The following is a 20,954-nucleotide window of genomic DNA, read 5'->3' as shown; positions in this document are numbered from 1 at the left end:
GTCCTACTGCTGATCTAGGCATAGTCCGGCGCTTAACAGCAGTAATAGGCTGCGGCTCTGCCCTGGAGAGACTGAGCTGGGCTGAGGACTGCACCTGAAGAAAGGAAGGATTGCAATCTTTAAAAAAACGTTCTACCCAAGAAAAGGCAAAAGGATCCAAATCAGAAGGCACCTGTGCTGCGCCCAGTGAGCTACCTTCCCCCACTGATAAACTAGTTAAAGGAGTTGCAAGGTCAGGCGTTCCTCCTGACATGCCTTTACCCAGGCCCTCATCAGGCTGGGAAGAACCAGGCTTAGTAAAATCAGAGGAAGATAAATCTCCCTGAGCCTCCAAATAGTGCTGGCATAAGTTAGAGGGCCCACCAGGCTGCAATGCCTGAACATGACATGCAGCGCACAGGGAAAGGCCCTTAGATTTCTTAGCTACAGGTGCCATTCTTTTTTTCTTCTTATTATTATGCATCCAAAAGTTAGGCGTCCAAAATGTAAGATTCCCAAAGATAGGTGCACAGAGCGCCCAAGCTAAGCACTTGTCTAGCCCAGACACCATTTAAACCTGGACACCCAAACAGACGCCCATCTAAGCATCCGAAAACTGGACGCACAACTGGACACACAAACAGTGCACTGCCTGAACCGATGCTCCTGAAGAGGGCAGCCAAGCACACCAGCAAAGCACGTGAAACGCCACAGTGGCCTACCACGAGGCACACAGGAGAAAAGCTTCAGAGCAGGCCCTAGCTGACAGAGGCTACTCAACCCACCAGGCTGCCCACATCCCTCAAACCTCCTCCAGATCGGGACGAATGTTGGAACTGCACGCCGAGCACAGAGACCAGGTAAGGAAGAATCCCTACAGAAAAACCCTCCTTATGCATCTCTGTATTTAAAATAAATTAATAAATGTATAGTATAATCTTTCCTGTGCTCAGCCTTTCCCAGCTGAGTACAGAGATAAGTCTCCAGCTGCAGGGGTAGAAGGCATATGCCATCACTGCCGCGCTCAGCCAAGCAGCTAAGTCCATGCCAGCTGAAAAACCAGTTACCGGACCAGGCACTCATCTAAAAGACTACGGAAATCACCTCAGAAATTTTCAACTCGGGGAGGGCCTATTTGGTATCATTGCAGGAGAGCAGGGCAAATTAATTTTCATTTTATTTCTCCTTCCAAAATCTAAAGCAATCCCCAGTAGGGAAACGCACATCCACCATCTGCTGGAGACAGAGAATACTAGCAGGCTGTCACAGCAGGCATATATATATATATATATACTGTCATGTCAGTTTGCTCCGTTTCCTTCTGCTGGTAGAGGTGCATCACCCCACTGGTCCTGAACCTGTCTAGGTGCTAGGAAACACTCATTTTGCTTCAGGGGTTAAGGATGTGCATACAATCGTGTGTTGAACTGTGCATGCGGCCAGCGCACGGTATTTAGTCCTGGGGGAATTCTGCACTACCGCGGAACAAAGAATTTGTGCAGAATTCCTCCCCTCCACGGAATTGCCAAATTCTGTGCAGAAAACAACAGAGGAGATTTTGGCATACCGCGAACAGAGTACATGCCGTTTGCAGTGAAGATGAAGGCTCTGGCGCGATGCTCACATCGAAAAAGAAGGCCCCAATGAGAGTACTGTGTGTAGAGCGGTGTAAGAGAGGGAAGGGGGAGAAAGAGAGAGCAGGGGTGGGTGCTCGAGCATGGGAGCCTATATGAGGAGATTGTGAAGGAGTGTGTGTGTGAGAGAGAGATTGGGAGCTGGTGTGTATGAAAAATGTATCATCTGTATGCGAGGGTGCTAGCCTGTGTGAAGTGAATGTGAAAGAGAGCCCGTGTGAAGGGGTGTGTGAGAGAGAGATATAGGTAGCCTGTGTGAGGGTGTATGCAAGAGAGAGAAAGGGAGCTTGTGTCCTGCGCTTATGCAAGAGAGGGACCCTGTAAGAGGGGATGTGTGTGCAAGAGAGTGAGGGAGCCTGTATGAGGGTGTGTGTATATGCACAAGAGATGAAGGAACATGTGTGTGAGAGGAGGGACAAAGGGAGCCTGTGTGAGGGGCAGTACTGAGAACGGAGTCAAACTCTGGCAGTGGCGAGAGTGGAAGGGGTTGAGCCTAGAGTGGAGGGGAGAGATACTGGCATGTGGAGTTGGGGTCTGAGAGGGCAAAGTGGAAGGAACATCCTTACAGTGAATTTCTAGGGAATTTCTACTCACATATTTACAATTCTGCTTCTTTAAATAATAACTTTTCTGTATTAATTTAAAATATAATTAAAGACTGTCATGTAAATTGTGTTATTTTGACCAATATAAAGTTTGCAGAATTTTATGTTTTCGTGTTCAGAATTTTACATTTTTTTGCACAGAATTCACCCAGGAGTAGATATTACATCGCCTTGTGTATGCTTGCTTGGCAATCAAGGGAGAGGGGGGGCGGGGACATTTTAACTCCAGCTATGATGACAAAAATCTGGTTAAGGGATGCTAAAGTCTCGGACCTTCAGAAAGTGCAGGACACTAACATATAAAAGGCTTTGATTTTATTTCAAAAACTTGTGAGGGGAGTATTATTATGCTTCCCTATGAACCAGTGGCATAGCCACGGGTGGGCCTGGGTGGGCAGGTGCCCACCCAACTTAGACCCAGGCCCACCCAACTGGCACCGGAACTGCAAGGCTGTCGCGGGATCCCATCCCTGCGACAGCGGACAAGAGAACCCACGCCTCGCGCGCCATCACGGCACACATGGGGAAGCGCTGCTGCGGCCGTATGGCCAACCGGTCTTCCCGTTGAGGGGGGGGGGGGGGGGAGCGGAAGCGCCGCGCGCAGCTTCCGCTTCCTCCCCCCCAATGCAGGAAGATCAGCTGGCCTCTCCTGCTGCCACCCGTTCTCCTGCTATCTTCGGGCCAAACGGCCCGCCGAACTTCCTGTTTGGGGGTGGGGGAGCGGAAGCGCCGCGCACAGCTTCCGCTTTCTCCCCCAAAACAGGAAGATCAGCTGGCCTCTCCTGCTGCCACCGGCCTCCTGCTATCTTCGGGCGTCGGGCCGTATGGCCCGCCAATCTTCCTGCTTGGGGGGGGGGAGGGAGGAAGCGGACGTTGTGCGCTGCGCTTCCGCTCCCCCCCCCCACAGGAAGTTCGGCGGCTCATACCGCCCGACGCCAGAAGATAGCAGGAGTCCGGTGGCAGCAGGAGAGGCAGCTGATCTTCCTGCTTTGGGGGGAGGAAGCGGAAGCTGTGCACGTGCTTGAATGTGTATGTGTGTACGAGAATGGGAGTGTGTGTGGGTGAAAACTGGAGCCTGGGTGTGTATGTGGGTGAGAATGGAAGCTTGAATATGTGGGTGAATGGGAGCTCGAATGTGTGTATGTGTGGTTGAGAATGGGAGCCTGGGTTTGTGTGTGGGTGAGAATGGAAGCTTGAATGTGTGTATGTGTGGGTGAGAATAGGACCTTAAATGTGTATATGTATGGATGAGAATGGGAGCTTGAATATGTGTGGGTGAGAATGGGAGCATGGGTTTGTGGGTGAGAATGGGAGTCTGGGTTTATGTGTGTGGGTGAGAATGGGTGCCTGGATGTGCGTCTGTGTGTGCATAAGAATATAAGCCTGGGGAGGGGTGAGAAAGTGAGAACTTGTATGTGTGTCTGCAGAGAATGTGAGCTTGGGGGGGGGGGAGAGCATATGAGAGTGAGAGCTTGAGTGTGTGAGAGGGAGTCTGTGAGAGAAAGTGTGTGTGTGTGTGTGGGGAAGGGAAGAAGACAGTAATAGAAGAAAGACACTGAAAAGGAATTAGGAAATGAGCTATAAGGGAAAAAATGGGAAAAAGAGACCAGGACCAACTGATTAGAAAAATACAAAGATCAGACAACAAAGGTAAAAATATATATCTATATTTTGAGATGTTAGCAATTTAAATATAAGCAACACAACCGCTCTCTCAAAATTTATGGACAGGTAGGAGCCATGTATAAAATCGTAATAATAAGAAGGCTAAAGTACCACAAATCACCGTGAATTATGTTTGTATCATTAAGTAAACCTCATACTTAGGCGTAGATGTGAATGCTATGCTGCATTATTTATCAGTAAAAAAACAACTAGTAGACCTGCATGCCTACAGCCCACCCATGTTAACCTTGTGCTCAACCAAAAAATCAATTCTGGCTACGCCACTGCTATGAACAGACACAGTATTTACTTACACGTCTTGAAAAGCCCGGTCACTGCTATATCCCCTCTTCCACGACGACTTTCCGCGCTCCATCCTTAAGAGGGGACACAGAATTAACTATTACACCACTATATTACAGAAACGAAGCTCTCTATAGCCACCATCTCTACCCCGTCTACCTTCTCAACCCCATCCCGCCCAAATTACCACTAAACTATCCGCTCTGCGCATGACCACCACCAAAGAAAGTTCTCATTGGCTTCTACTTTAGCCCTCCGAGACACTCATTGGCTAAAATATTTTATTCGCGGAGAGAGAAAAGTAAACGTCAAGAAACATGTAATATAATTTGTAGAGTTCACATAAAGCTCTCCCTTAGCCAGAGTTGCGAGGTAGGCACTGGATACAGGGTTTCTTGACTTTGCCATTCACGCGGCGATTATATGATCCTTATCACTGGTAGTAGCCTGAGGACACAGGGCTCTTCTCCTTCCATGCCCATGATCCCCTCTTCGCCCTAATTTGACTACGTACACATGTTTCATTCCCATCGCTTTTATACTGCAGCAATTTCCCCGAGCCGATAGGCAAAGTTCATAACTGACTCCATCACGAGTGTTTGAGAAGATTTTCCCTAGATTAATCAGAGGTATGCGAAAGGACATTGCGCATGCGCAAGAGGCGGACTTGCGTTTTTGTTGTAGTCGGCGACGCCGTTGCTAGGTTGCCACCGTTTCCGGGTCCTAACTGTTCGTCAGGTGTCTCAGCTATCTAGATCTGCAGGTAATCGGACCGTTTATCCTTTCAGTGATTAGATATTAATATTATAATATAAATAATATCAATTCGAAAAAGTATCGAGAGGGGGACCGGAAAACTTTTCGCTTCTTGTGTCCCTCCATCAGTGTCATATATCTTTCTAGGGTGGCCAACTCAAGACTATCCGAAAAGAAGGGTACTGACCTCCAGAAAGCAGTTCAAAATACAGGACAAATTTTGCATATATAATTAGAAATGAATTAGAACATGCAAATATATTTACATAAATGTGACATTACCATTACTATTACTACTTATCACTTTTATACAGGGCTTGATTTAAGATTTTGTATCCATAGGAACAGTATCTCGGCAGTACCGAATAAAGTTGTGCCAACACAAGCAAGCAGAAGTAGGCTCTTTGCCCTGGATATTTGGCAACCAAGACAGTTGCCTATGCCTAAATCTGGGCCTGCTTCTAAAGCAGGGGTGGTTAACTATGGCCCGTGGGTCAAATGCTGCCTGATGACAGGCTTTTTGGCCCCCCAAACTGTCCATTTGCTCATTATTTACAGCTGGCCTGCACCTTGAAACAATGTCATCAGCAATGGCCTGACATCATGGACCTTTGTTGATGCCATCGAGCTTGGGGTCGACGGCCAGCCGTAGCATAGAGAGAGCAGCGCTGCCACACCAGAATCACGCAGCGTTACCAGTGGGACTTTAGGTTAGGAAGAGGAGGAGCAGCACTGTGCAGCCCTTCCAGAATCTGCAACGTGACCTTAAGAGAAGGAGGAGGAGAAGTGCAGCCTCGGAATCAGCAGCGTGGCTAGTAGAGCCTTATGAAGGGGAGAAGCAGCTTGGGTCCGCCAGAATCGGAGGTTTGGCCAGTGGGGCCTTATTTTTGGATCAGAGTAGAGCAATGTGGCATGGCTTGCCCGGCTCCATGAGGGCTGAAGATGGAGATTGCTGCTGCTGAAAGGGGGGAGAAAAGTGAATGAGAGAAAGAGTGTATGTGTAGGTGTGTGAGTGAGAGCATGTTTGTGTGGGAGAGCATATGTTGTGTGTGGGGGAGAGAGCATGTGTTTTGGTAAAAGAATGATGGGTAGATAAGAGCTTGTGTGTGGGGTTGTGTTGATGGGTGTTGGGAGAACATGTGGGGTGGGTGAGGGAAAGCTTGTGTATATGGTGAGAGCATATGTGTGTGGTGGACAGAGTGTGCATGTGTATGTAACCCTTTTCTTTGAAGGGGTATTATACTTCAGGGCACACAGAAACAATTTACTGTATATCTCTGGGGCTGTATTCCTGCTGATTTCCCGGCTTCCTCATGACCCAGGGATGAGTCCTTTCTGTGGGGGGAAGATGTTACTTTTGGCTCAAGCAGTGGTGTAAATCTGTCTCCCTCAATGGAGATGCTGAGGGACTGTTGAATTGGGACAGATGAGCAGGACACAGAACTGGGTGTTGAAAGGATAATTTACTGAATTTTTCAAAACAAATCAATATCCAACTAGTAATAAACTGAAATTACAGCTGGATTTGTTCTCTCTCTCTGTATGTGATGATGACTCAGGTTCCTGGGTGTTTCCTAACACATCTTCACTGTGTGTGTGAGAAGTCCAGTCTCTAGGGAAATTCTGTTCTGTGTGGGATTCCCTTAAAGCATGAAACAGTCCTACCTGAGTTCCAAATGTTTTTCTTTTACCCAGCCTGTGCCTGTGTCCTAGGGGGAGGGAGAGATCATTTTCCTCCAACTCAGTCCTTAATGACCTTAACAAAGAGAAATCATTACTCAAAATGTCCAAAATCATCTTGGGTGCTATTGTCACTGAAGCTCTTCTCTGACGTAGAAGGGTCTTGCAGGTCTTCAGGGTCCTCGCCTCTGGATCCGGGGAATGGCTATCACCAGGAGAACCAGGCTGCACTCCAGCAAAACAACTCTCAGAAGTAATAACAATCCTAACAAAGACTCTTTCTCTAACTTGAGGTTTATCCAGCCTGGCAGGGAATGCACAGAAAGGAATATCCTCCAAAATATTCACTCACTGAGAGAGTAGACCTTGCTATAAAGAAACTTCACCGAGGAGAGAGGTTCAAGATGGCGACTTGAACGGTTGTGCTGGCTGCTGCTCTCGCTAAGATTTTCATTTTCTAACCTGGTTTCTTGGAAGTCTGGGCTATTTTCTTCAAAAAATGCCGCATAAGCATAAATGAAAAGTCTGGGTTTACCCAGTGGAGCCCGTTGCTATTCCGGAGCAGAGATTAATATCTCAGTACTTGTCATTGTCATTGTTGGGGCTCAGCCCCATTGACGGAGAGAGTGGAGGAGACCCGCTGTCATCTGGGGAAGTTACACTGTCCCCGCCAGATCCCAGACCACCTCCAACAGCTTCCTCACCGAGTACCTCCATAGATGTAGAGGCAGGGGATGGCAGTGCCACCATCGGATGCCTCGGGTCGGCTGGGATCATCGGAGTTAACCTGGAAGTGTATGCTGCTTCAGGAGCCTCAGAGCTCTCAGATTCCATGAGGGAAGGAGCGGTTGGAGGTGTCGGCTCACTTGCGGGAGAGGAAAGAGCAGTGAGAGGAGAACCTGAATTATCCAGCTTGCAGTCTGAGGATTTAATCAAACCGGAAGTGGTTACAATGACTCCCTATGGGAGATTAATGGCAGGTATGTCGAAACTGCTGCGGGAACAAGTGCTTCGGGTGGGCAATTTGGAAAAGAAAATGGACTCTGTAGTTCAAGAAAATTTCTTAGTTCTCCAACAGCAGACACAAGATATGGAGAATATAAAAACTGATATAAAAATTCTTCAAGAAACCACTGGAGGTCTTGCACATGACTATTCAAACACTTCACGAAGCAGTTGAAAATTTTTTGACACACTTGAACATAAGGTTTCTGAACTTTCCAAAGATTCTGGGTGAATTACCCCTGATTACATTGAAAAGATATTTTGTAGAGGTTTTAATGATCCCAGAAGAGAAAATACCTTCAGTAAAGAAGATAAGCTTTCTGGTACAGAGAGCAGTAAATATGCAAAAGACGGGAGAAATAAAACCTGATTTCCTTAACTTGACCCAATATCTTGAAAATTGGAAGTAGTAGATAGAGCTGTATTATTTGTATCATGTTATTCTGAACAAGATTTTGCCCGCAATGAAGGCATATTTTAAAAATCTGAATGCTTTATTTCATGGGCAAACTATTCGATTGTATCTGGATCTAGCAAGACCCACACAGTTGAGACGAAAAGAGTTTTTATTATTAAAATCTTAAGAAATTGCAATTGGGGCGAAATTCCAACTTCGTTACCCATGTCGTTGTATTGTAAAGATATCTAACAATATTTTTGTTTTCTTTATTCCGGAACACCTGAAACAGTTCCTAGCAAGTAGAAGGCAGGACACTGCCATAGATTAATAGCTGGGAGAATAATATAGCTGTGTCGGTTCGCCTATATTTGTTTCTTTAAGATTAATATTGGTAATCTCCTTAAGTATAGAAAGTACTCTCCAAATTTTCTTTATGAGGTTAAAGAGTGATGTTAAGGGGGCATGATTAAAATGTACTCCTTTACGTTTGCTGATTTTGAATATTACCTTAAAAAATAATAATTCTTGTCACTATTTCAACCATGTTTCATACAAAGTGTATTCTTTGTTTAATCATTGTAAAAAATTGATAAATAATAATAATTAAAAAAAAAGAAACTTCACAGAGTGCTCCTCTCTCTCTACAAACCCTCAATTCAAATGCCACACCTAGCCCCCACTTATAGTTAAAGGTCCACCCACTAAAGAGAGCCTCAGGGAGAGGTGCTGACAAGTGGTATTCCTTCCTAGCTAACTAGAAGGGCACTAGGGACATCCAGTGACCGACAAAGGGGTGGCCACTTGTATGGGTGAAAGAAAACATGTATGGGTGTGGGTGAAAGAGAGTTTGTGTGTGCGCAACAACCCCTTTCTCTTAGCCTGCTAATCCTTGACAATCTCAGGGAATCTGGAAAGCAGGTACAAACTTAGATTGTAAGCCCTCTGGGGATAGGGAAATACCTACAGTACCTGAATGTAAACCGATGTGATATCTCAGATCGAATGTCGGTATATAAACATAATAATTAATCAAAAGCTCCCAGGTGTGGAGAGCAGGGGATTTTTAAAAACCTTACTGATTTTAATTATTGGGTATTATTTGATGAGTCTGTTTTGAAATATTTTATTGGGTGTTTGAAACATTTTTTAATATGAGTTTTTAACTATTTGAGGTTATTCTATTTGTTAGCCGTTTAGAATTATTTTTATTGGTATGGTTGCTGCTTTGGTCCTCTCACTGTGCCATGGAGTATGTTTGCCACTATAAACCGCCCCCCCCCCCCCTTGTTCAAGGAGTTCCAAGTGGACCCCCCTCCCCACCTCCAATGAGCATCCGTAATGTGACCTTCTAAAAACAAAATTTTGCTTACCCCTGTTCTATAGCGCTATTCGACATACACAGCGCAGAACAAAACATATTAAGAGACAAACCCTGCTCAATAGAGCTTACAGTCTAAAGTCAAACATACAGGGCAAAAAAGACTTTACAAATTATTACGATAATTTAACTAGAAGATTCTGACCAAGTAACTAGTTTCCTATCCAGATTCCAACACACACTCCTCACTGAAATACACTCATCTTGACACAATTCACTCACTCTCTGTAATATACTTGCACACACTCTCATTCTCTCTCGTCTGCTATTGTGCTGTTGTTCATGTTCTCAATCAGCAAGTACTTCCACTGCCCTCCCACCCCATCCCTCAAGCAGACACTGGAGCAGCATCACATAAAGTTCTTGTGCTAGCTGTTAGCCCTTCCCCAGTGTTATAGACCTGCTCCCTCAGAGGGGAGGAGTTAGCAATCTGTTAGCGATCACCCCGCCAGGGGGGCGGAGTTAGCACTCTGTTACGGATCTTGCTAAGGAGTAGCAATCTGTTAGTGCTCTGCTCCTCCAGAGGGAAGGAGTAGCAACTGTTATGCTTTGTTCCTGTAGAAAGATGAGCCAGCAACCTGTATGATCCCCACGGGAGATAGCTATCTGATATGGATCAGCTTCCGCAGAGAGGAGTAATGGTCTGATGTGGGTTGGCTCTCACAGAGTGGCAGATGATAATACCACCCTATTAGTGTAAGGAGTAACACTTAGTAGGATTAGTGAATCCCTGGGCCGATGGCAGATGACAGCGCCCTCAAGTGGAGATCTTGAGAGGGACCACCGGGTAGGCTGGAGTATTGAGACAAACACAGATAGTTCTTTATTAGACTGGAAGTAGAACCACCAGAGGTGGCAGTAGTGAGTTGATATGCCCGGCAGGGCTGAAGTCCCTCTGATACTGGAACTACGATCTCTGAGCTGCTGAGCTGTAAGGAGAGACTATAGGTAGTGAGTAGACAGAGTATGCTGGGCATAACTAGTAGTAGATGATACACTCACAATTGTAGATATCTGTAGTGTCTTCTATATGCAACAGAGAGTCTTCAGTATTCAGGAACAGGAGCTGCAGGCAAGTACTGGTTCCTATAGGCAGTCTGAAATAGAACTCACAGTAACTGTGTATGGGATGGCTTCTGGAATAGAAGAGAGGCTAGAAGAGATTTAGGAACGTAGGCCCTTTTGGAGCGAGTACTGGTTCTTATCTGTTAATCTGTAATAGTAATCCATAAGATATAGGTATGCAATATCTTCTGAGGAAGAAGAGAGTCTGAGAAAGGAATTAGGAACATAGGCCCTCGTGGAGCGAGTACCGGTTCCTATCTGCAATCTGCAATGGTAACTCACGATCTCCGTACCTGCGATAACATCTTAGACTGAAGGGAGCCTTGGCGATTAGGAACAAGGGCCCTTGTGGAGCGAGTACCGGTTCCTGTCTGTAATAGGACTCACTGTGTTCACGTCTGCGATTGCCTCCAGGCAATAGGAGTCTTCTGAGTCTTCGGGAACGTAGGCCCTCGAGGAGCGAGTACAGGATCCCGTCCAACAATCTAAAAACAAGAATAGAGAGAGAGAGGAGCCCCCAAGGAGCGGGTACTCCTGGTAAGTATGAAAAGGCCGAGCAGTGGAGAAAGATTTCCCCTTGCTGACTCAGAACGTAGTTGCAAGTAGCGTGGACTGCCGAAGCAAGTCCCGATGGAGTTCCTTGCTAACTCGCTTGTATTTAGCAAACAAAGACCTTTTAAATTGAAAACGGATGACGTCACTACGGGAGGACGCCCCCGAGATTCGCGCCTTTGCTGGTACAAAGTCTGGAGTGCGCGTACGCCCTTACATCCTCAAGTACATGGCGGATCCGTGGTGTCAAGCCACCCGAGGATACCAGGACCAAGAGGCGGGGAGAAGCCGCGGCTGCATCTGTCCGTCTGAGCCGAAGGGAGTCGCCACAAAGGTAGAGAGAGTGGAGCAAGGGCGAGAATAGGCACGAACGCAACAATATCTAGCACAGAATGAAAAAGATGATGTCACACCGATGATTCTTTGGGATTGCCTTAAAGCAGTACTCGGGGGTAAGCTAATTGCTAGGGCGACTCATGTCAAAAAACGAAAGAAATTGAAAAGAGAAACCTACTGGCACAGATCAAACAGTTAGTAGAGTTACACAAAAGCACAGGTTCGGCTAGAACACTAGCTCATCTAGATCAATGCAGGCAACAATTGGAAGTATTAGAAGCAGCAGCAATAGCTTATCAATTAGAGTTATTAAAGCAAACTCATTATGAGGGTGGTGATAAAGCAGGAAAGCAATTGGCATGTAAACTTAAAGTACAACACTCCCTCAATAACATAGTCAAAATTAAAGATGAACAGGGTAAATTATTAACAACAAACAGCGAAATCAGACAACAATTTCTGCGTTTCTACACAGATTTATACACAATGGACAGCACTATAAACAATGAACAGATCAAAACATATCTACTTAATGCTTCTCTGCTTCAGATCCCAAAGAGACATGTTAGGCGAGATTTCCAGGGCTGAGATAGCCTGGGCCATCAAAAGCTTAAAAGCGGGCAAATCTCCAGGCCTCGACGGCTACACAGCTGCCTTTTACAAAAAATTTGCTGACCTGCTGATACCTCTGCTATTAAAAGTATTTAATTCCTTGAGGTTTACAGGGAAAATCTCTTCAGTAACCAATACAGCAGGAATAACAATTCTGGCCAAACCTGGTCGAGATCCAACACTGTGTGGGTCCTACAGGCCAATATCCTTAATAAATTTAGATATGAAACTCTTAGCAAAAATATTGGCAAATAGATTGAACTCCATTTTACCAGAGCTTGTACACCCAGATCAATCTGGATTTATACCAGGACGTTTGGCATCGGACAGTGTCCGTAAAACAGTTAACTCTATTTGGTGGTCTAAGCACCATAACATACCATGCCTATTGTTGGCAGTAGATGCAGAACAAGCGTTTGACTATGTTCACTGGCCATTTCTTTTCCAAACTCTTCAATCATTACAGATGGGAGAGTATTTTATTGGCTAGATCAAGAAATTATATGAAACACCTCTCGCCTTTTTAAAAGTAAATGGGGGATAATCCATACCTTTCCCGTTGGTAGGGGCACTCGCCAGGGATGTCCTCTCTCACCACTCCTCTTTGCACTCTTTCTTGAATCATTCACACACAGAATTTGGAATAATGATCAGATAACAGGCATCCAGGTGGGAGATTTCTCTTCTAAATTATCATTATTTGCTGATGATACACTATTCACTATCACTGACCCTCTTCAATCACTGCCAGCTCTATGTCAAGAGATAACAAACTTCAGCCAAGTATCTGGTTTTATAGTAAACTGGGAAAAATCAGAAATTCTCAACATTTCAGTGCCAGACACAGTGGTAGATAGACTTAAAAGAAATCACCCCTTCCGATGGACTAAATCTAAAATCAAGTATCTAGGGATATACAAGGGTTGTCAGGATGACCTGTTCCAACTAAACTATCCACCCCTATTGGAAAAGATATACAAAAATCTGGAGGAATGGGACCGGTGCCATATATCTTGGGTGGGCAGAATCGCGGTCCTCAAAATGAATGTTCTCCCCAGGCTCTTATATCTTTTCCAAACGCTCCCCATTGCATTACCGCCTAAACTGCTAGAAAAATGGCAGAAACGACTCTTCAAATTTATATAGAAAGGAAAAAGGCCAAGAATAGCAAAAAAAGTTCTATTCTTGCCCAAAAAGCAAGGAGGGATGGGATTCCCTAATTTACACTGGTACCATACAGCAGCACACCTTAAGGCAATCATAGATTGGCATAAACAGGGTAAACAACCACTCTAGGTGAAATTGGAACAGGCCATCATTGGATATATGCCTCTGTCAGCCTTGGTGTGGCAGCCTAAATCCTCTTGGAGGCAAATCACAACACTTCCTGAAACAGTTCAAATAAACATACCCTATTTGGTCATGCTGGAAGTCTCTACTAGTGGGAACTAAGACCTATTTCCTCAGCTCCCATATTTTTCACAATAATCTTTTTAAGCCATGCCAACACGCTTCAGCTTATAGTTGCTGGTGTACAAAGGGAGTAACTAAACTTGAACATCTATGGGATCCAGGAGGTATGATACCCGGGGGCGCTGTTTGCTGACTGATGAGAGCAGACGTATGATCGAAGAGCTCCGTCCCCCCGGCCCTAAAATCCATTAATTTCTATTCATTGAGAATCACAACTCAACTAGAACTAATTCAGCAATACTATAGATTCGGATGCTAACTGCTTAAACCACCGATTTAAAGCAGTTTTCTTACGGACGGTCCACGTCGGACACTGGGCCTGCTGCCGCCGAAAACACCACGGACGTGCCTGAACACATGGAGCCGGTTTCGGACACAGATCGGGGAGCTGAATTCCAAGCTGTAGTCGCTAGTATGGAGTCGGAGCTCCGGGATGAAATTCGCTCTTGGTTCATCGAATTTCGGGCAGACCTTCGCCAGCACAAGTCTGACCTCCAAGCAGCCATGGCCGACCTAAAAGAAGATTTTAATGCTCTTGACAATCAAGTCGACGAATTGGATATACGTGCGGACCAACAAGGAGAGCTCATAACTGAGGTGACTACTCAGCAATCCGCCCTTAGCATGGAACTGACTGCCATCGCCGACAAGGTCGAAGACCTCGAAAATCGAAGCCGGAGAAGTAATCTCCGTATCCGTGGAGTCCCCGACACAGCGGAGTATGAAGACGCTGAAGGAGTAGTACGGCAGATATGCTCGTTCCTCCTCAACACTGCTGATTCAAGCCAGGAGGTATGAATCAGCAGTACTTTGAGGTACTACAACGCAGGTTCCACTTGCCAGCTAGAGAAATATTCTCATATCTACAGATTAGGCATTTTATTACTAGTAGGATGGTAAGCACTGATTTTGTCCAGGGTCTCTCGGCTTTTGAAAGTTTGTGTAGACAAGCTGACAAGATGGGGAAAACTATATCCAAACTATACCTCTTGCTTGTTGGGCATACTAATTTTCAATATCCACATTTGCGGGCCTGGGAGCAGGACATACCAGACACCTTTTCGGAGGCTACATGGTCAAATTTATTTCAAACTATCGGTAAGGGCCTGATATCAGCTAGACACATAGAAAATGGATACAAATTGCTATACCGATGGCATGTCACTCCGGACAAATTGCAACATATGTTCCCTGATGTGTCTAATAAGTGTTGGAAATTATGTGGAGATAAGGGCACCTTTATACATATGTGGTGGAATTGCCCTAAAATACAAAAGGTGTGGTCTCAACTATCTGCATGGCTAGGAGAAATTCTCTAAGAACCAATTAAGATTACTGCACCCCAGGCGCTTCTCAATTTGGAGAGTAGTGAGGAAAAGTCTATGTACTTATGACTTGTTAAATTTGGTATCGTTGCTACTAGATGTGCTATAGCACAACTCTGGAAATCGGAGGAAACCCCTTCTATACGGCTAATACAAGCCAGGGTACAAAGATTATACACTCTGGGGAAAATCACAGCACATAATCAAAAACGAATCTTACAATTCCACCAAACTTGGGATCCCTATGAACTCTGGATATCCAAACAGGTTTAACTGTGTTGACATTATAGAGACCGTAGATACAGATTCTACATTTAGGACTTCACAATGAGGTGTATTTTAAGGAGACTACCTCGGAGACTCACTTAAAAAAAAAAAAAAAAAAAAAGAGATGATTGGGGGGGGGGGGGGGGGGGGGGTGGAGAGGGGATGGAAAATAATTTACACATATATTAGACACCAATAGACGGTTGCAAAATAGTTGTTTATTATTATACAGCAAGGACAGAATGGTTCGATAGTTCATGACTGTATTGGTCACAATCATAAATGTAATCTAATGACAACTATGTATACATAATAAGAATCCACTTACTAAATGGTTGGATGGAGGATACAGGATTTGCGTTGTTGTATTAACCACTGACTTTTGACTATGATGTTTATTGTCAACTTTGCCAGTTGGATTGTTGAAATTTCATAATAAAAACTGTTTAAAAAAGAATAAAAACGTGGGTGGCGTGTGCGCGCGCACCCTAGTAGGCCCTTGGGAGGAGCATGGCGGGAGGCAGCACCATAGCCGTTCCGGGGACGCTGGAGAGGTGGGCTTGTAGACGCGACGGCAGCAATTTTCCCAAGGGAAGCGGGAGCAGCCGTGAACAAGGTGATGCAAACGGGGCAAAGCCGTCTAGCACCAATGGATGCAATAGTACCCCCTTTCAAAGGGTGTCCTCCGGACTTCCTACCTGGTCTTGGTTTCTGAGGATGTATTCTGTGGAATTCTTGTAGCATCTCTTTATCCAATATATTAGCCAAAGGTGTCCAAGAGTTATCTTCAGGTCCATAACCTTCCCATGACAGGAGGTATTCCCATACTCTGCCTCTTTTTCTTACATCAAGGACAGCATCTACCTTGTACTTGATGTCTTCTTCTGCATCTATTGGTGTAGGTTCAGGTGTCTTGTTAGAGAACTCACTAAGGATCAATGGCTTCAATAGTGAGACGTGGAACGCATTATGAATTTTCATTGTAGGTGGTAGCTTCAAACTATAGGTGAGATTGCCTAATCATCGGAGAATGGGAAAAGGTCCAATGAAGCGTGGAGCGAAGCAAGCTGAAGTTATTTTAAGTCTTAAGTGCTCAGTGGATAGCCAGACTTTGTCACCAGGCTGGAAATCAGGAGCCTTACAGTGGTGAGCATCGTATCCTTTCTTAGCTCGAAGTCCTGCTTTGAGAAGCATCTCTTTGGTCTGAGATCAGAGTTGTTGAATATCTTTGGCAGTAGATTGAGCTGCCGGGGATGACACAGACAGTAGAAGTGGCAGTGGTGGCAATGGTAGTCATCCGTAAACCACTTAGAATGGTGTTGATCCAGTGGATGTTGCTGGATGAGAGTTGATGGCGAATTCAGCCCAGGGCAACAGTTCTGCCCAATCATTCTGGCGAGTGTTCACGTAGGCACGAATTAACTGCTTGAATGTCCTATTCATCCTCTCTGTTTACCCATTAGATTGAGGATGGTATGCTGAGGTGAAGTCGAGAGACATGTCAAACTTCTTGCACAATGCCTTCCAAAATTTAGCTGTGAATTGGACTCCGCGATCGGAGACTATGTGCTTAAGGCATGCCATGTAGGCGGAAGATGTGCATGATGAAGAGCTTGGCAAGCTCCATAGCTGTGGGTAAACCAGGGAGAGCCACAAAGTGAGCCATCTTTGAGAACCGATCTACAGTTACCCAAATGTTATGGTTAAGTGGTGTTTGGGTGGATTCTTGGTACTGAGGCAGATGACCACGCCCACGGGGAGGAGCCCCATGAGGCGCCGCAGTACTGGGCTAAACGCAGACGCACAAACACAGAGATAGCTCTTTTATTAAACTGCTTGAAGTGTACCACCAGAGGTGGCAGTAGTGAGGTAGTCTGGATGTAGCAGTCTCAGGACCCTCGGCAGAGGGTACCCTTCTCACCCCGTTGGTATAGGGGAATTCCGGTGTAGGGTTCCCAGTAAGGCACCACTGTGGATGAGATAGACTGAGAGTTAGATTATGTTGGAAATGTTGAATTTCGTGAAACCTTAAGCCGGCTAGGACTGGTTATGACGCACCGTGGGGTGCCCGCAGTGGAGGTCGAAGCCGGTAGGTGGCGCGGAGCAGGAGACCGAAGGAACTTCACCACTGGAAGCCCGAGGTCCCTCTGGGAGGAGCCCATGAGGACCCGAGCTGCTTGGACTTACGTGCAGACTCCTGATGGATGAGACTTGAGGAGGAATCTCAGAATCCTGAGGAGGCTGGAAGCTGGAGCCAGGAGACCAACTGGAACTTCACCACTGGAACCCCGAGGTCCCCCCCAGGCGGAGCCCGTGAGGAGCCTAGCCGCTTGGACTTAGGCGGGGTCTCCTGGACAGAGCAGAACAGGATTCCAAGAGCCAGCTGAAGTCTGAAGTCAGGAACAAGCTGAAGTCTGAAGCCAGGGACGAAGAACAGCAACTAGCAAACTCTGGGAGCAGAGAGAACCTCGTTGCAAGGCAAGGAGTAGGGCAGGCTGCAGGGTTTAAATCTCTGCCAGCGTCTGATGTCCTTCGGGGGTGGAGCTGCAGGTTCCCGCGCTGGTCCCTTTAAATCCTGAGCTCCTGCATGCGCGCGTGTGCCTAGAGAGGCGCAGCCAGCAGAGGACGTTGGCGGCATCTCCCTCATGGACTTGGAGACTTGGAGGGTCTTATGAAGCCATTTTGAAGATTTTCCTGAATATATTCGGGCATGGCTTTATTCTCTGCCACGGAGAGAGAGTACCCCCATCCCTTGGGTGGTTCAGTGTTCGGCTTCAGATTAATAGCGCAGTCATAGGATCTGTGAGGCGGTAGTACGTCTGCAGCTTCTTTAGAAAAATCATCTTGGAACGATGCATATTGAGGCAGCAACCCTGGCATCACTGGGTTAGTAGGCATTCAGGATATAGGAGCAACCTCCATCAGGCATTTACCATGACAATCTGAACCCCATCGTGAAAGCTCCAGAGTAGCCCAATTGAATTGAGGCATATGCTGCTTCAGCCATGGTAGCACCAGCACTATGGGGTGCATGGCCTTCTCTAAAACAAAGGAGATCATTTCAGAATGGAGAGCACCAGTCCGCAGACATACTGGTTTGGTGAGCTGGGTTACTTCACCCAGCAAGGGTTCTCCATGAATTGAAGATAGGAGTAGCGGAGACTTCATAGTGGTAGTGGGAATCCGCAAGTGCTCCACTAATCGTTGAAGAATGAAGTTACCTCCTGCCCCTGAGTCCACTAGGGCAAGAGTCTGATACTCTAAGGGTCCGCAGATCAAGGATACAGGAAGAGAGAGTGGAGGAGAGGGGGCAGTAAGACCTAAGAAGAGTCCTCCCGCATCACAATCATTCCAGAGCCTTCTTTCCTGCCTCCTCTACATTGATGCTTTGGAGATATTAAATGTCTCTATCATATCGTGCTTTTCCTCTAGGGTATACATGTTTAGATATTTGATTCTGGCTTTATATGCTTTACAATGAAGACCACTGATTTTAGTGATCACCCTATGGACCGACTCCATCTAGTTTATATCCTTTTGAAGATGCAAGCAAAAGTCATGGCATGGATGAAATAGAGGGTCAACAAGGATTTCTAAGTGAATAGGATGGGCAAGAGATTTAAGACCACTAAGAAAAATAAGAAAAAAAATCATGGTAGGGTTGAAATAGAGGGCCAGCAAGGTTTCCTAAGTTCTGCATTGGTAGGACAAGATATTTCAGAACGAGTCAAACAGATAATGAGACAGAAGCACAGCAGAGTTAAAATAGAGGGCAAGCAGTCAATCATAAGTCCTTGTCATGGGGTCTAGAAACCCACTACCCTTTAAGAAAAGAACAACACTGCCTGTTAATTCATCTTCGGTACAGAACAGAGGAATGCAGACAGAAACCTTTGATATGGGATTCCATTTGACTCCAAGAACACACAGATGAGCGATAGAGAAATAATACATTTTCTCACAAACACATTGCCAGAAGGAACCTTAGTGACGTTTCCTCGAGATTACATATCTTCAGTTAGAAGACCTGGCAGGTGTCCTAGAGAACAGCTCAACACAAAGTTCTTTGTAAGCTGCTGAATTATTATGATTTATCATAAAAGGAAAGCAGCAAGTCTTTAAAAAAGTTTATAATCCAGTGCTTAATTATTAGAAGCTTAATAATTATTAGTGCTTAATTATTAGAAGCCTGTAAGCATCTTAAGTGTATAAACATAAGCATATTAGTCTGTAAGCGTCTAAGCATATATACATAAATATATCAGTTTATAAGCAGCTAAATGTGGAAGCGTGGAAGCAACTAAGCAGATGAAATTATAAATATGATGAGAATTGTGAGCTCATGACTACTATTTTTTAACTCTGCTGAGTCAGAGGATAGCAGTCCAGGACCTGGCATTAACCTGTATAAGTAAGTTAACCATTTATTTTTCTTCTGTATCCATTTTAGAAAAGACTTGATCAATTTACTCATGTATAATAAATAAGCATATTCTTTTACTGAACATTCTTTTGTCTGATTATTGCACTCTGTCCTTATAAAATAATTATTGCTCTGACACTAATATGTTAACTCCTAGGAACAATGATGTGTTACATTTATATGATATGGAATCCTGGAGAGAGAGAGTGACCTATAAGGGTACTCCTTGTTAATAATTCTCTCCTCTAGTACTACCCGAGACATCCTGCATAGATAAGAAAGATTTTAGACTGAGCAAAACAGAAAGCCAGGCAGAAATTAAGATACATCAAGTCATATTTCTGAGAACATCACTCTCCGCTTCGCTGGGGATAAAAAAGAGAATTGGATTCAGATGGCAAGCAATGCAGACCCTGACTTTTAAGGTCTGGGGTACTGATGCATAGGCATAAGGGAAAAAGCACAGGACTGCTTCTGCGGCCAAGTCCAAAAGCAAAGCATGGCAAGCTGCATTGTCTGAATTTTCAAGAAAGTTCCTCACCCAGTAAAAATATTGCTAGCAGTAATTTTTTATGGGTTTTACAGTTGCTTGGTTTTAATTGTAAATATTACCACCCATCTCATAAGGCTTGGGGATAACTTCATGGAGCGGAAATTACTATCCTTAAGAGAAACATGGGGGACTACTGAAGAAGCTTCCTGGGCAGACTGTATGGATCATTTGGTCCTTTTCTTCCATCACTACTATATGTTAGAATTGTACACAATATTCCTAATGAGTCTTACCAGGGACCTATACAGAGGCAATATCACTTCCTTGTTTCTGCTGACCATTCTTCTCCCTATGCACCCAAGCATCTTTATGGTATTTGCTTTTGTCTTATCCACCTGTTTGGCCACCTTGAGATCATCAGATACAATCATCCTCAGATCATGCTCTTGTTTCATTCATAGAATAATTTCACCCCCTATACTGTACCGCTCCCTTGGATTTTTGCAGCCTAAATACAAGAAGCATGTTACAGCTAGCAAAGACGTATGAGTAAACTGGATCAGTGTTTGAATTGGGTACCTTCTTCCTGATCTCTTCTCAAGGTTTAGCTGCAGAACAGTCTAATGATTGTACAGCTTGTTTCTTCAGTAATCACTGTAGCTGAATCAGATTGTGTACTTTTGTCAAATATTCTTTATCTTATGGCTTTCTTCCCTCCCAGACCCTCTCTTTCACATTAAAAAATAAATAGGACCGAGCACAAACCCCAACCTCTGGAACCCCCTCCTACCCTTCAAAACAGAGGGATCCCTCCAAATCCCTACCTGGGAACTCCAGCAGGAGAAGACCTTACCGCCTCCATCAGGACTAGTCCCTCATTCACCGCCAATTGGTCTCTCTATGGTCCAGTACACACTTTCAGAAGTTTGTCTTTTCAGAATTCTGAAAGTTGATAGGTCCTTTCACTGACAACTGACAGTGGAAGGACCAGTCGGCTGCCAGT

General features: G+C 45.1%; 2 protein-coding genes across 3 annotated transcripts in view; one reads left to right on the top strand and one right to left on the bottom strand.

Moving 5' to 3' along the window:
- The window catches only part of LOC115093852, a 73,837-nt gene extending 69,012 nt beyond the window's left edge, over positions 1-4,825 (bottom strand). Inside the window, exons 1-2 of one of the 2 annotated variants that reach the window (XM_029606192.1) lie at positions 4,701-4,825; positions 4,198-4,260 (exon numbers count right to left, since the gene is read on the bottom strand). In XM_029606192.1, the coding sequence (XP_029462052.1) occupies positions 4,198-4,260; positions 4,701-4,717 (80 nt within the window). In that variant the 5' untranslated portion in view covers positions 4,718-4,825. Of the gene's footprint in view, positions 1-4,197; positions 4,261-4,373; positions 4,429-4,700 lie in introns of those variants that run through there. The other variant, XM_029606193.1, reaches the window with a different exon arrangement.
- A 49-nt stretch (positions 4,826-4,874) lies between these two features.
- NME9 (NME/NM23 family member 9) overlaps positions 4,875-20,954 on the top strand; it is a 316,239-nt gene continuing 300,159 nt past the window's right edge. The window contains exon 1 of the mRNA XM_029606189.1: positions 4,875-4,949. The gene's annotated coding sequence lies outside the window, so the exon portion shown is untranslated. The remainder of the gene's footprint in view (positions 4,950-20,954) is intronic.

The sequence above is a fragment of the Rhinatrema bivittatum genome, chromosome 6 (assembly GCF_901001135.1).
Source record: "Rhinatrema bivittatum chromosome 6, aRhiBiv1.1, whole genome shotgun sequence".
Classification (NCBI taxonomy): domain Eukaryota; kingdom Metazoa; phylum Chordata; class Amphibia; order Gymnophiona; family Rhinatrematidae; genus Rhinatrema; species Rhinatrema bivittatum.
Note: the sequence above shows the minus strand (reverse complement) of the source record. Positions and strands in the feature narration are given on the sequence as shown.